General features: G+C 47.0%; 1 protein-coding gene across 1 annotated transcript in view; it reads right to left on the bottom strand.

Moving 5' to 3' along the window:
- Positions 1-10,680: 10,680 nt before the first annotated feature.
- The window catches only part of TAPT1 (transmembrane anterior posterior transformation 1), a 272,524-nt gene continuing 267,860 nt past the window's right edge, over positions 10,681-15,344 (bottom strand). The window contains exon 14 of the mRNA XM_069202339.1: positions 10,681-13,500. Within this exon, the coding sequence (XP_069058440.1) occupies positions 13,274-13,500 (227 nt within the window). The 3' untranslated portion in view covers positions 10,681-13,273. The remainder of the gene's footprint in view (positions 13,501-15,344) is intronic.

Below are 15,344 nucleotides of genomic sequence, written 5' to 3'. Positions count from 1 at the left end.
TGTAGGTTCACCTCATTGCCACAGCATACCCATCTGCTGCAGCACTTGGAAAGATCACAATGGTGTTTACCAGGTCTCTCCTGTGCTGGAACCACTGCTTGCAGAGGCACCACTGCAGAGCCATCATATGCCATGTATATGTGTGACCAGGAGAATGCAGGAAACCAGCAGACCTATCAGGTGTGAGACCTTCAGGACTGGAACTCACTTGCCCTCCAAAAAGGATGGAACCATCTCCTGGATACTGAGAATTCTCTGAGGAGGGGAGGCGGGGAGAATGATAGTGTCCAGAACTGACCCTATGAACTGGAGGTGGTGGGAAGGCTCCAGGTGAGATGTAGGCTCATTGATTGAAGAGTAGCAAGAATCTCGACTGCAGATTATGTGTCTCTACCTTTGTCGATCTGGCTTTGATTTGCCAGTTGTCCAGGTGCAGGAAAATTGGAATGCCCAAGTATTAAACCTGTCAGCTCTGGTTTCCTCTGTCTTCTTGCTTCTAACCTCCTGTTTGTCATCCTGTGCTGAACTTTGTTTTTGCTGGCTTTAAGGCTCTAGCACTTTTGTTTTTGCAAATTCTATTTATTCACATTCATATAGAAGTACAATCAATACAAATGACCCAACCAATAGTAGACAACAGTATGGCTGATATGACAGTGCACTACCCCACATTTTACCAGCAAGAGAGAGGGAGAGCCGTTGACTTTAGTGATCCAAGCAGCAAGGGGAAAGGGAGTCTAAGGGCAGGGATGGAAAAGGAATTTGTCTGTAATCTTAGCAGTCCATGTAATCAGTATGATGGAAGACGAAAGGGACATGGCTACAGGCCAGGGGGACTCGGCAACAAATGCAGCATCCACACTACCTCATCCAAGCACAACATGTCCGGAGTCAGCTGCTTCACCTCCCTGCCACCACAACCCTCCTCCTCCCATATATCATCCCCCTAATCTGAATTCTCAGGGTGGGAGGATGGGGATGGAGATGAGGGGAGGGGGTTAGTGCCTGTGGCACCCAGGTCCTCAGTCAGCAGCGCATTCGTCACCACTTCTTCAGTCCCCTCCCGCAATCGTTCAAGCATGTTGCCCCAGAGTTCGATGTCACGTTGTGCGTGATCACCAGTATGGGTCCCACAAAGCCTGCACATCTCTGCTGTAGCCCATTCCAATGGATCAATTAGGAATTGTTCTCAAGTCGGGGAGGGTCGGGCTAGCCCAATGGATAGAGGTACATCGCCTCCCAAGTATCAACCTCAGCTGCGCACACCGATTTGCCATTTTTTTTGCCCTTTTTGCGGAGGGCCAGTAGTCCCAACAAACAATGCTGCAGTTAATTCCACTTTAACTGCTGTTATTATTTGCAGCACCTGCGCTATCTCAGAGTCCTGCAGGTACATGCAACATGTCCAAAGCCAGCCGGAGATGTCCCGCAACTGTCTGGTCGTGCTGGGTTTATGCAATGAAGTTGCTGAGGTGTCAAGTACACTCTATGTAGATAATAGAATTCCACTAGTTTTAATCTGGCGTTGCTTGAGCACTCATGTACCAAGGTCCAGGCCTTAGTACACTCCGGATCTGTGAGCGGCATTGCCAGGCCTGCATACCACACTGCATGCATTGCTGACACATCTGTCTATCTCTTCTGAGGGCAGCGTATAGGCAGAACAGGATCCCTCTGTCAGAGCCCAGGTCCAGTATTGTCCGCAACAGATGCGATTCAGCCAGTTCCTCTGGAAAGGACACCCAGATCTCCCTGGCCGTCTGTGAGATGCCAGAGTACTGAAGGAACTGCCCCGGTCAGTCCCAAACAGGGCCCCAGCCTCCTCCAGAGTCACAATGGCACGATTTTGGTATAAATCTCCTGCCCTGTTACAACTGCCTGTCTTCCATCTCAAAATATCCATTACGCTGACAATATGTATAAAGGGGTGGAAGGAGGTGCGCATAGGGGGCCCATCGTAGCACCCTTGTTACTGCCTGTAAGGAAATGCCTCCTTGGCATGGTTACCCCCTGACTTTTTGCCTTTGCTGATGCTATGTTTACAATTGAAAGTGTGCTGAGGCCTGCTAACCAGGCCCCAGCACCAGTGTTCTTTCCCTAACCTGTACTTTTGTACTTTTGTATCCACAATTGGCAGACCCTGGCATCCAGATAAGTCCCTTGTAACTGGTACTTCTAGTACCAAGGGCCCTGATGCCAAGGAAGGTCTCTAAGGGCTGCAGCATGTATTATGCCACCCTAGAGACCCCTCACCCAGCACAGACACACTGCTTACCAGCTTGTGTGTGCTAGTGAGAACAAAATGATTAAGTCGACATGGCACTCCCCTCAGGGTGCCATGCCAGCCTCTCACTGCCTATGCAGTATAGGTAAGACACCCCTCTAGCAGGCCTTACAGCCCTAAGGCAGGGTGCACTATACCATAGGTGAGGGTACCAGTGCATGAGCACTGTGCCCCTACAGTGTCTAAGCAAAACCTTAGACATTGTAAGTGCAGGGTAGCCACCCGAGTATATGGTCTGGGAGTCTGTTTTGCACGAACTCCACAGCACCATAATGGCTACACTGAAAACTGGGAAGTTTGGTATCAAACTTCTCAGCACAATAAATGCACACTGATGCCAGTGTACATTTTATTGCAAAATACACCCCAGAGGGCACCTTAGAGGTGCCCCCTGAAACTTAACCGACTGTCTGTGTAGGCTGACTAGTTCCAGCAGCCTGCCACACTAGAGACATGTTGCTGGCCCCATGGGGAGAGTGCCTTTGTCACTCTGAGGCCAGTAACAAAGCCTGCACTGGGTGGAGATGCTAACACCTCCCCCAGGCAGGAGCTGTAACACCTGGCGGTGAGCCTCAAAGGCTCACCCCTTTGTCACAGCACCGCAGGACACTCCAGCTAGTGGAGTTGCCCGCCCCCTCCGGCCCCGGCCCCCACTTTTGGCGGCAAGGCCAGAGAAAATAATGAGAATAACAAGGAGGAGTCACTGGCCAGTCAGGACAGCCCCTAAGGTGTCCTGAGCTGAGGTGACTCTAACTTTTAGAAATCCTCCATCTTGCAGATGGAGGATTCCCCCAATAGGGTTAGGATTGTGACCCCCTCCCCTTGGGAGGAGGCACAAAGAGGGTGTACCCACCCTCAGGGCTAGTAGCCATTGGCTACTAACCCCCCAGACCTAAACACGCCCTTAAAATTAGTATTTAAGGGCTACCCTGAACCCTAGAAAAATTAGATTCCTGCAACAACAAGAAGAAGGACTGCCTAGCTGAAAAACCCCTGCAGAGGAAGACCAGAAGACAACAACTGCCTTGGCTCCAGAAACTCACCGGCCTGTCTCCTGCCTTCCAAAGAACTCTGCTCCAGCGACGCCTTCCAAAGGGACCAGCGACCTCTGAATCCTCTGAGGACTGCCCTGCTTCGACGACGACAAGAAACTCCCGAGGACAGCGGACCTGCTCCAAAAAGACTGCAACTTTATCCAAAGGAGCAGCTTTAAAGAACCCTGCAATCTCCCCGCAAGAAGCGTGAGACTTGCAACACTGCACCCGGCGACCCCGACTCGGCTGGTGGAGAACCAACACCTCAGGGAGGACCCCCGGACTACTCTACGACTGTGAGTACCAAAACCTGTCCCCCCTGAGCCCCCACAGCGCCGCCTGTAGAGGGAATCCCGAGGCTTCCCCTGACCGCGACTCTCTGAAACCTAAGTCCCGACGCCTGGAAAAGACCCTGCACCCGCAGCCCCCAGGACCTGAAGGACCGGACTTTCACTGCAGAAGTGACCCCCAGGAGTCCCTCTCCCTTGCCCAAGTGGAGGTTTCCCCGAGGAAGCCCCCCCTTGCCTGCCTGCAGCGCTGAAGAGATCCCTTGAACTCTCATTGACTTCCATTGCGAACCCGACGCTTGTTCTAACACTGCACCCGGCCGCCCCCGCGCCGCTGAGGGTGAAATTTCTGTGTGGGCTTGTGTCCCCCCCGGTGCCCTACAAAACCCCCCTGGTCTGCCCTCCGAAGACGCGGGTACTTACCTGCTGGCAGACTGGAACCGGGGCACCCCCTTCTCTCCATTGAAGCCTATGCGTTTTGGGCACCACTTTGAACTCTGCACCTGACCGGCCCTGAGCTGCTGGTGTGGTAACTTTGGGGTTGCTCTGAACCCCCAACGGTGGGCTACCTTGGACCAAGAACTGAACCCTGTAAGTGTCTTACTTACCTGGTAAAACTAACAAATACTTACCTCCCCCAGGAACTGTGAAAATTGCAGTGTCCACTTTTGAAATAGCTATTTGTGAATAACTTGAAAAGTATACATGCAATTGAAATGATTCAAAGTTCCTATTGTACTTACCTGCAATACCTTTCAAACAAGATATTACATGTTAAATTTGAACCTGTGGTTCTTAAAATAAACTAAGAAAAGATATTTTTCTATAACAAAACCTATTGGCTGGATTTGTCTCTGAGTGTGTGTACCTCATTTATTGTCTATGTGTATGTGCAACAAATGCTTAACACTACTCCTTGGATAAGCCTACTGCTCGACCACACTACCACAAAATAGAGCATTAGTATTATCTCTTTTTACCACTATTTTACCTCTAAGGGGAACCCTTGGACTCTGTGCATGCTATTCCTTACTTTGAAATAGCACATACAGAGCCAACTTCCTACACTGCCCTTTCCCATATTTGGGTAACCTGAGTCACCACAAAGGGCACGTCTGCTGAGAGTTGTGAGCCGCACATGAGCTGTACAGGGAGCTCTGGTACACACACCAAGACACCCAGCCGTTTCTTTTCCTAGTTGGGACTGTCATTGCACCACACGGTTGCACTCCAGAGCAAGCCTGCCATGTAGTACAAGTGAAGGTCAGGTAACCCCAGTCTCCCCTTCGCTAGATCCAATTTCAGTACCACGAGGCAGACTCTACATCTCTTTGCCGCCCATATCAAGGATACCAGTAGCTTGTCGATTTGATGGAACAGTGATAGCTGCAACTCGCATAACGAATTCTGCATGATATACAAACAGCGGGGAAGCAGAACCATCTTACTTACGGCGACTCTGCCCATAACCGAGAGAGGAAGCGTTATTCAGAATTGAAGAGAGGCTTTTGGGCCATCTAGCACACTGCCCATATTCAGCTCGTACTGCAGCTGAGGGGAATAGGTCACCCGCATACCCAGATATTGGACTGAGGAGATCTCCCATGCCAGGCCCACTTGCGGAAAATCTTGTGTCTCAAGTCCAGTTAGTAACGCTATAGGGTACAACACTGTCTCTTATGCCTATTCAAGCGCAGGCACGAGACCACACCAAAATCGTCCATAAGGTGCATGAGGAGGGGGACCGAGTGCTCCGGGTCATTTGTATACACCAAGGCGTCATCCACATACAAAGACACAATATGATTCACAGTGCCAACCTTTATGCCCCAGTCCCACAGGCCCACCCTAAGACATATCGCCAATGGCTACAAGGCAAGCGCAAATAGGTGCGGGTACAGCGGGCACCCATGCCAGGTTCAATGCAAAAGGGGTCAGATTCCACCAGTCCCGTACGCACTCTTGCCACAGGTGCCACATATAACAGACGTACTCACAACATAAAGCCCAGGCCTTACCTCATATGGTCCATCACTGCCCACAAATATTCCCTGGATAAGGTGTGTTGAATGCCTTTTCTATATCCAGGGCTATCAAAGCAGCCTGTACAGCTGAGCTCTTGATCTCATGCATCACATGGGAAAGCCTCTGCAAGTTAATATGGGTGCCATACCAGGCATAAAACCACACTGGTCCTCGTGTACCAGGTGAGTTATCACTTGGCCCATGTGCATGGCCAGCCCCGTTGCCAGCAATTTTATGTCAATGTTTAACATGAACAGTGGCCATAAGAGACAGGGTGAGTTGGATCTTTACCCGGCTTTGGCATCATTACTATCGCAGCCTCCCACATATGTATTGGCAGCATGTCCTCCTCGCGCACCCAGCAAAGCATCTGCAGGAGACCAGGGAAGAGAGACTGAAAATATTTGGCTGGAAGTCCATCTGGTCATGGAGATTTACCATCGGGCATTGCCTACAGCTCCTCCTCTAGTTCCTCCAGCTGTGTGTTCAGCCTGTGTCTCAGTCAACATGGGGATAGTAAGCCCATCAAGGAATTCATCCACAGTTGAATTATCCGCACTCACTGGAGACGTGTAAACTCCCATCAGGTGTTCTCGTAGCAGCAAGTTGACCTGCGTTTGTCCCACCACCATCTCCCCGTCGGTCTCTTGAGTGACAATCAGCGGCGGAGGTCTCTCGCATTTAAGCAACCAGGCCAGCATGTGCTCCAATCGGTCACCCCCTCGGTGTAGCCTCTGTCTATAATCCTTTCGTACATAACAATCCAGCCTAGTCCAAGTAGCCTCCACCTGTCCGTGTGCCTCTAAGAGTCCCGCATCTCTAGTGTTGCCATCCCCTCCCCGGCTCTGCAGCCTTGCAAGGGCGTCGTCCTGCAGTGTGAGCTCTTGCTCCAATTTCCTCCTAATAACATATGTGCACCGGGTCTCAAGTAACCAGCGCCTCACCACCAACACCGCATCTCCTCCCCTGCAGCTGTAATGAACCGTCGCCTCACCTTCCCTGCCTAGCAATAAGGAACGGATGCATCACCTCCCTGGTAGAAGTAAAGAATCAACGCCGCACTGGTTCCCGCGACACCTCATTTCCCCGACTCTGTGCAATGTTTTTGTTTCCTCATTTTCCAAGGTACGGTACTTGGGGTCTGTGCAACTACGTGACCATCCAGCACTCCCTTGCGAGTAGCGTTGGACTGTTGGAAAAGACTGTCAAGACTTTGTGATAGCCCAAGTTGGAGTTATTGATTTTCTAAGTGCTATACTAAGATTTAATCTTATTTTATCTTTGCTTATATATGTTGTATTTTTGTTGTTTTTCGTCTTGTTTTATTCAGATAAATTTTGGCTATTTTCCTAAACTGTTGTGGAATACTTTTGTGGTGTTTCGACTGTGTTACTGCGATAAGCCTGACTCCTTGAGCCAAGCAACCAAGGAGGTGAGCAGGGGTTATCTTAGCCCTTACCCTGACTAGAGAGAGGGTTCCTATTTGGATAGGGTGCAAACCACTGCCAACTAGACACCCCAGTTCTAACACTGAGCTTCTGAAATGGTCACAATCACCGACATCCCTTTTGCGAAGGAGCGAGAATCGGATGTAAAGCCAAATGGGAGCAAAACAAATTAGTAATGGGTAGTCTCCAGCTTTCAAAGCTCATAAAATCTGATCTAGGGTCGGCATCATCAACTTCTTGCTCTTGAGGAAGAAATTAAAGTCCTTGAGGTCCAGGATCAGACGTAGACTGCTATCCTTTGTTGGCACAAAGAAATATCAGAAGTAATATCCTTGCCCAATCTCCTGCTTTGGCACTAACTCCACTGCTCCTTTCAGTAAGAGCACTATTACTTCTTGTTGCAGAATAGAATCCTGGTCTGGAAGAAGGGAAGACAGGGAGAGGGAATGGGGAGGTGGAGCCTTAAGGAAGGGTAGGGTGTGTCCCCTTTCTATGACCCGCTGGTCCAATGTAATGACCTTCCAGGCTGGTAGATAGGAGGACAGCTGCTCCTCACAGGTTCTGTATGGGTTTAAGAAGCAAGCTAGACCTGCTTTCCTGGTGGTGCAGGACAGAAAGGGGAGGAGGAGGAAGTTTGCTCAGGGATCTACTACTCTTATCTCTCGCTCTAAACCTGTGAAGCTTGTACAGCAGATTTTGGGGCTGCTGGGTCAGGGGCTGAATGGGCTGGCCCTGGCAGAAAGTGAATTCTCTTGAGAAGAGTTGAAAGCGTTGAACCTGGTGATAGTTCCTAGTAGGCTGAGGTTGTTGGAGTCCCAAGGACTGAGCTGTGGCTTTGCTCACCTTGAAACATTCCAAGGCAGTCAACTTTCTCCCTAAACATGGGTTCTCTGTCAAAATGAAGATCCTTCATGTTGGCCTATACATCAGATGAAGGTTTGAAGCCAGGCATGTTTCCTCAGGCAGAGGTATCACAGTGTGCACCACAGAGTTCGCGGTACCCAGGACAGATATGATCACACGACAAGATGCATTTTGTTCAACCCTAACAATTATAGGTAGTGGGCTCTCATGTGCTCCTGGACTTTGGGAGTGACAAGCTTGATCATATCCAATAAGGCATCGGTGTATCAGGCTAGGAAACAGGTGGCATTGAGGGACATATTTTCTTCCCCTTATGCGTCTAGACATTTTGACTCTGTCTGAAGGGACAGAAGGGAAGGTGCCAATCAATTGCCTAGAAGGGCAGGATGCTTGTATTAGCAAGATTTCTGGCACCGGGTGGGCAGAAAGGATAGCAGGGACCCCCTGGAGCACAGCAGTAGTGACACTTGTAATGACATCCACCACTGGAAGCTGCAGCTTCAGCATCTCAGTAGCTTTTTTGACCACTGAGTGAAAGGACATCACTGCTGGAGTAGGAGGTCCTGCTGGAAATTCCAGCCCTTTCTTCGGGAGGTGTCCCACCCACTGGCAGATGACACGCCTATCAGGTTATAAGATTGCTCCCCTCCACCATCATCATGGTAGGTGTAAAGATTTAGAGGATCAGATATCCAACCTGAAAAGGTAAACGATCCTCTGCCTGTACTTTTCCTCCTCCAAGAGTCTCCCTTCTGGACTGGTTGTGGGGTATGGATTCTGGAAAAGGAGGAGGCGGTGCCAATGTATCCGTGTCCAGTGCTAGAGAAGGTGGCGTGTTGGTGGCGTCTGTGGCTGCGCTAGCTATGGCGTGAAAGGCTGCAGCGTCATGTAATGGAGCGCCGGTAAAAAGGATGGAGGAACCAGCGCTGGTGCAGAAAGGACAGAGCTAAATGGCACTGGTGCCAGAGTCAAAGGCATAAACATGGGCAGGCCGTAAGATTCCATGGCACCCAAGTAAGCACCTAATGGTGCTGTGGCTCGTACAAAGATATTGTACATTGCGTTAAGGAATGTTGCAGAGTCCAAGTCTGGTGTTAGGAACTCCTAGTAGGAAGGTGTTGGGAATTTTGGAAACAACGGAGCTGGTGCTGGTGAAGCTGGGAACATCAGAGACAGTGTATGAGGGGATTCTGGAAGAGTTGGGGTAGGGTCTTGTGGAGTCACATGCACAAGGCCACCCGGAAAAGGATCTGCCAACTCCGTGATGACCAACTCCAGTTCTGAGGAAGAAGCTCCTCTGGGAGACTTACATTTGCCATGCTTCTTCTGTTTTCGCTACTTGCTTGAGGAGTGTGAGAACAGTGGCCTCGAGCACTGCCTTAAACAAAGATGGCTGTGTCCGTCATCGTATGCCTTGGCCATGAGCAACTTAGCCTCACACTTCTTGATGGCCTTTGGGCACATGCTGAGACAAGAAACAGGAACGAGAATCATGGTCCGAACCTAAACACCTAAGGCAGTTGGAATAGGGGTCAGTAATGGACATGTACACAGTATCAGTGTACACAGTACCGTCATGGCTTGAAGCCCAACCGTTTTGGACCAGACATTTTACTGCACAGAAGAGAATTTTTGTGAGGAAACCTCATAACTCTCAGAAAAGAGTAAGCTCTGGATCTGCGTTGAAGATGGTGTTAAAAAGGGAACTGACGTTGTTGCACTGGTGTGGGTGCTATGTGGCTTTGGTGAGGTTGTCCAACATTATTTTCACTGTTAACACAAAGTCAGCGTCTCCTACTGATGACCTAGGAGTTTTGAAGTTTCCGGATCCAGTCTGAAGCCTGGGATTATTCTACAGGTGAGGAATCAGCAGGTACAAGTATTCATCAGAAATACTGTTTTTCAGTGGGTGGAGGGGAAGTGGTGTAAGGGGGCTACTGAGGTTATTCATCCGATATGAACCTTTCTTATTTTAAGTTTATGTATATGCTTTTGCAGAAACTAGAAAATGTTTCATACACAATTATTACACTTCCGTATGTTATATTTCCACAATTATATTTAAAGTCATTCATTGAGAAATAGTTCATTGGAAAGCCAAGATTATTGGTGATTCTGGTTGCTTGGTACCTCTTATTGCAATGGCTATTTCATGTCTTGTGTGAAGGTATTTAATAATTTATATAGGAGACAGTTTGTAGATCGCTACTGTTTTTAGGCGTCTGAGCACGTAGGATTGGTGTAATCTGTCTGCTTTCTGATCCGGTAAGGTCTATGTAGTTGAGCAGTAGGAACCTGTAGTATTTTTCTAGCATTACTAGTTACAGCTTGCAACTGCAAGATTTGATTTTTTTCACGCTACCCCTTCCAATGCAAGATAGCAAATCGAAGAATGATTTTGTATAAATTTCATGGAAACTGTGTTGACGAATCCACCGTTTTGGCACCTGTTAGTTGCTTGTAGGCAGATGTAGTGTTAACACGTAGGTAGTAAGCAGTATCCATACTGGGAGTGGCAGCTGCTCACTCCTGAAAAAGAATTTGGGCCCTAGCATTTATTGTTTTTAAAACTAAGCACTCCAAGCAACCAAGCACCACTACATTTAACACTTTGCTATCAATTTTACCACAGTGGCACGGGTGACATACAATTTCATGTTGCACATCGCAAGAAACGGGTCACGTTCCTCCCAATATAGATGCATTCATGGCTAGGAATTTGAAAAAAAGACACGCTGTTTAGGAAAGATTACAAAACTGAATTTATTTTGCCTTGCGAGAAGCATTTATAAAACTGTAACTGAATATGATTTGTCAACAGAAGAACATAATGAAAATCATGCCTTGTTCCCTCTTTCAGTTCTTGATGATGAACTACTTGAAGATGTAATAATTGCTGCTCCACACAGGCAGTCCTGTGAGCTGCTGGATTTGACAACGTACAAAGTTTAGTGCAAACCATCCAAATAATTTAAACAGCTCCTTAAAAATAACTTCACTATCCATTCTTCCATAGTGTTCATGTGTGTGTAATGGTTACCGTTACGCCACCAACATAAAAGATCATGATAAAACCCTAAACAGGCTGAATGGTATCTTTGTGTTAGTCTGTGTTAATGAAACCAATATCTTGATACTAAATGTGAGGGTGTCGTGCACTAAAACACTGACCATAAGCACACCGTGTTGAAAGATGGAATACGCCCACTTCAGGGGCAACTATTTTTGCATTTGGTTCGCTGCAACCCTGTATAAAGTGACTGATAGCAGTTTCGATCCTATATTTGGGGCATGGCAGAACCCTGTAAGAGAGGGGAGTGTGTGTGTGGTGTGAGAGCATTCAAGTCAATTTCTTAGTATGAACCAAAAGAGAGCCCAGATATGATTTCATATGTTTAAGGCTGAAAAAGCAGTACAGTTGAAAGTTGTAAACAAAAATATTGTAATTTCCTTTTGCCCCCGAAGCAAGCTGTACTAACCATCAAATGTAAAGGTACTATCTCACATCAGGAAACTGATTATTTCCATTATGGAAGGTGCATGCAAAAAAAATGTTAATTTCGTTTAAATAATTCATTGCAAAAATAGAATATTTTACTGTATTGAGCAAAACACATATGAAGTAGAGTGAGTATTGAAGGTAAAGGAACTATTCAGCTCAAATCTGCAATTCACTCTTTACCGCATACTTAGGTATCGGTTCTACAGACAATGATGCCAAATAACTTCCTCCATTGTACTACACTTTATAAAATCATTTTCTCAAAAAACAGAACATACTCATGAAAATCACTTAAATTGTTAAATAAAATAAAAAATGTAAAAAGTGTACTTTTAAAGTGCACAATATCAACTCAACTGGTGGCAGTGAATTCAGTTGAAACCCATTCTATTTGCATTAATTGAATCACAGCAGTTAAAACAAATTATTCACTGCTCCATCATTCCTATCCTATTTCGGAATTCAATGCCATGTTCAGAAAGATAGGTCATGTTTGGATTAAAAAAAAGCTGCTTTCTAGTCTTGCACGTGTAATTTAGGATAACATGTATATCTCCTGTTGTATATTCGCTCTTCTTTTTGTAGAAATGTCTAAAACAGGTAATCCTGTCACTATTTCAGCTAAGTTTACATTTCACTGCATTAGCAGGCATTTCCTTTTTTTATTTTTTATTAGGAGAACATATATGGACCGCTTCTTTCATCTAAATACATATTATGTTCATTAGCCTGGGGCAGATGTAAACCTTACTTCAATCTCATAAAGTCTAACACAATTGCATAAACTACTAAATTATGCTAAATGCGGTCTCCTGCCACACTGTTCAGGAAGGAAGGTACATGTTACAGTAAGTGCTATATTCGATTGTGCCAGCTCTGGTTCCATTCACTGGTGGCATTTAGTTAACATTAACAGGTAAAGATATGCCACGATGAAACTGGAGGCGACAACATGATAGAGTGAAATGGTAATATTTTTAGGAGGCCACTGTGCGGATAAAGTGTGGTAGTCAAAAGGAGGCCTATAAAGGTGGAAGCCTGCGATACTGTTTTGTGCCCCCATGTTTTAATTTAAACTTTCTAATTAGTGAGGTGGTGGTTGGATTGAATGACAACGATGGGTGGAGATATGTATACTGAAGTAGCGGTTTCTCTTATGTACAATAATAAAACGCAACCATAAACTTCTGGTGAAACGACCACTGTGATATGAATCAAGCAAAGGCCTGAGAGAGTAGTGGGATAAAGCAGTCATGGATGACTCTTCCTTTCGTAGCAAAGGGGTCTTTAATATATAGTCACAGTGAAATGTAAGCTTTCTGATTTCATATTCAGAATTGTCTAGGCATTCATCACCCGAGAAGACCTCTCTTGAAAACCATAACTGTTCAGTCCATCAAACCATTTGGCTACAGGAAAAGTAGTACAAAAATGTTTAAGAAAATAACATAAAACAAAGCAAGGCATGCTGTGTAAACCTGCTCATTTTTCAGACAAATCCTCCCACTTAAAGGCAATGAAGGGATTCTTTTACGCTTGTCGGGAACATCGTTTTGATGAGCCAAGTCGAGCTGAAATCATTTTATGCCATTTGCAGAAACGTAGAACATTCGTTCCTGGACTCTTCCGTTGAAGTTATCAATTCACCTTGTCAGGTTCTCAAAGGTTCCTTGACTTGGACCCCACACAAGTCAAATCACTCAAGGGAGATACGCACTATTTGTCTGCCAGTAATAATTTAAGTTTTTAAATAAATATGGAAGTGCCATACTGGTTTGGCATGATGTCCATCCATACGGAGTAGAATTTGCTCTCTCTGGAAGGAGAAGCTAGTCTATTCTGTTACCACAAATGGTAAACCTGTCTATCTCCAGCAAATCTTTCTTTGCCGATCTGTGTTTTAATTCCGAAGCATCTTGTGGTAAGTCTTTGTCATCTCCATCTGGTGTTGTTAAAAATTGATCGGTATTTGCAGTTATAAGCGAAGATGCATTTTCAGTCTGGTGCATGGGTTGAGTAGTTACAGAAGTCGATAAAGTCTCACCACTGTGTATACCTTTGGGAAGAGAAAAAAACGTTTTCATTTAATTTACATTTATTTATTATAGGAATAGGTCACTTTTATATATCCCTTATTAGAATCATTTAAGCACAATAGCATCCATATATCAAACAGCAAAAATTCACTGGAAGGTGATTAATATGCATGACTATCTTTCAAGATGTTTCAATCATGGAAGGCTGGCGCTGCGCAATTTAGCCACCTCTAAAACACAATAAAAAGTTATTGGGATTACAAGTAAAGGCCTTTAGAACTGTTGCACTCCAAAATAAATCACGTTCCCCCTCTACGTAGTGGCTTCCAAACAGTATGTTATGTTTACCAGAACGAGTCCCTCTAGCCAATGTTAATCCTATTGGGAAAAGTTGGGATGTTCTCATGAACTTTGCTGTGTGCTGTGCCAAAGATGCAAGAAGAATGCATCAATGTATTGAGTTTTTGCTCTTAGAGCTACCTTTTCTCCTACTTTCTCTATATTGGGATCCCAAGTAGGCACACTTGTGCTTTTAGTGGAATAACTCTTCTCTACTCTTGCATGAAAGATTTAATGACAAAGTGAAATAGATTGTCTGTATTGTACGTAGGCAATGACCCCTGACCTGATTTAAGGTCAGGTTTTACTCCCCACGCCGCACAGCTCCTCCTGACTGCGTCCGTGCCCTCTACCCCGCCCTCGCTGCTGCCGCGAGTTCGAGGCCCTCCACCACCTGCAGGCACCCGCCTGCGCCTCATCCCTGGTGTCTAGTGGTTGCCGTAAGTATTGTGTGTCTGTCTTGTAACTGTCTTTTCTTTTTTGCCTTTTTACTGCTTCGTCTCCGTTTTTTTCAGCCTCTTTTTCCTTTTCTGTTTGCCTTTTTCTCCTCTTTCTGCCCATTTTGGCTTCTCCCTGCTCGCCCTTTCCACCCACTGCATCCCTGCCCCCCTTGCATCCCCATTCGCCCACCGTTCCCACCTGCCAGCTGCTACTCCCTCCCACCTCCCCTTCTTAATGGGGGCCGCTGCGCGGTGTAAAGAGTGACCCCTGACCTGATTTAAGGTCAGGTTTCACTTCCCATGCTGCGCAGCTCCTCCTGATTGCGTCCGTGCCCTCTACCCTGCCCGCACTGCTGCTGCGAGTTCAAGGCCCTCCACCACCGCAGGCACCCGCCTGCGCCTCATCCCTGGTGTCTAGTGGTTGCCGTAAGTATTGTGTGTCTGTCTTGTAACTGTCTTTTCTTTTGTGCCTTTTTACTGCTTTGCCTCTGTTTTTTCAGCCTCTTTTTCCTTTTATGTTTGCCTTTCTCCTCTTTCTGCCCGTTTTTCGGCTTCTCCCTGCTCGTCCTTTCCCGCCGCTGCGTCCCCTGTGGCCACGCCCCCCTTTGCCCACCGCTCCCGCCTCCCAGCTGTTCCTCCCTCCCACTTCCCCTTCTTAATGGTGGCAGCACCGCTGGCGCGCCGAGGTAAGCCCGTCAGTGCCTGGACCGTGCCCAGCACCAGCACCAGACACCCTGGCCCCAGCGCTCCCCACGCCGCTGCTACAATGCCAACAACCTCCACGCCCTCAACACAGGCCGCTCTGCCACCTGCTTCCAAGCCACCCTGAAGCTCACCCACGGACCGTTCTCCTGCCAGAACTCCAGCTTCACCTGCCCCCAAGCCACCAAATACCACACCAGAACCAAAAGCAAACACCTGAGCTGCATCCTCCTTAACAACCGCTCCTTCCACAAGGACAACGTCAAACTCTGGGACCTACTCACCTTATCATCCCCGGACGACACCTTCCTCACAGAAACGTGGATGAACCCCTCCTCAGAACCAGACATCGCCATACTCATCCCTGACGGCTATAAGATCAC

This window comes from Pleurodeles waltl, chromosome 1_2, assembly GCF_031143425.1.
Source record: "Pleurodeles waltl isolate 20211129_DDA chromosome 1_2, aPleWal1.hap1.20221129, whole genome shotgun sequence".
Taxonomy (NCBI): domain Eukaryota; kingdom Metazoa; phylum Chordata; class Amphibia; order Caudata; family Salamandridae; genus Pleurodeles; species Pleurodeles waltl.
Note: the sequence above shows the minus strand (reverse complement) of the source record. Positions and strands in the feature narration are given on the sequence as shown.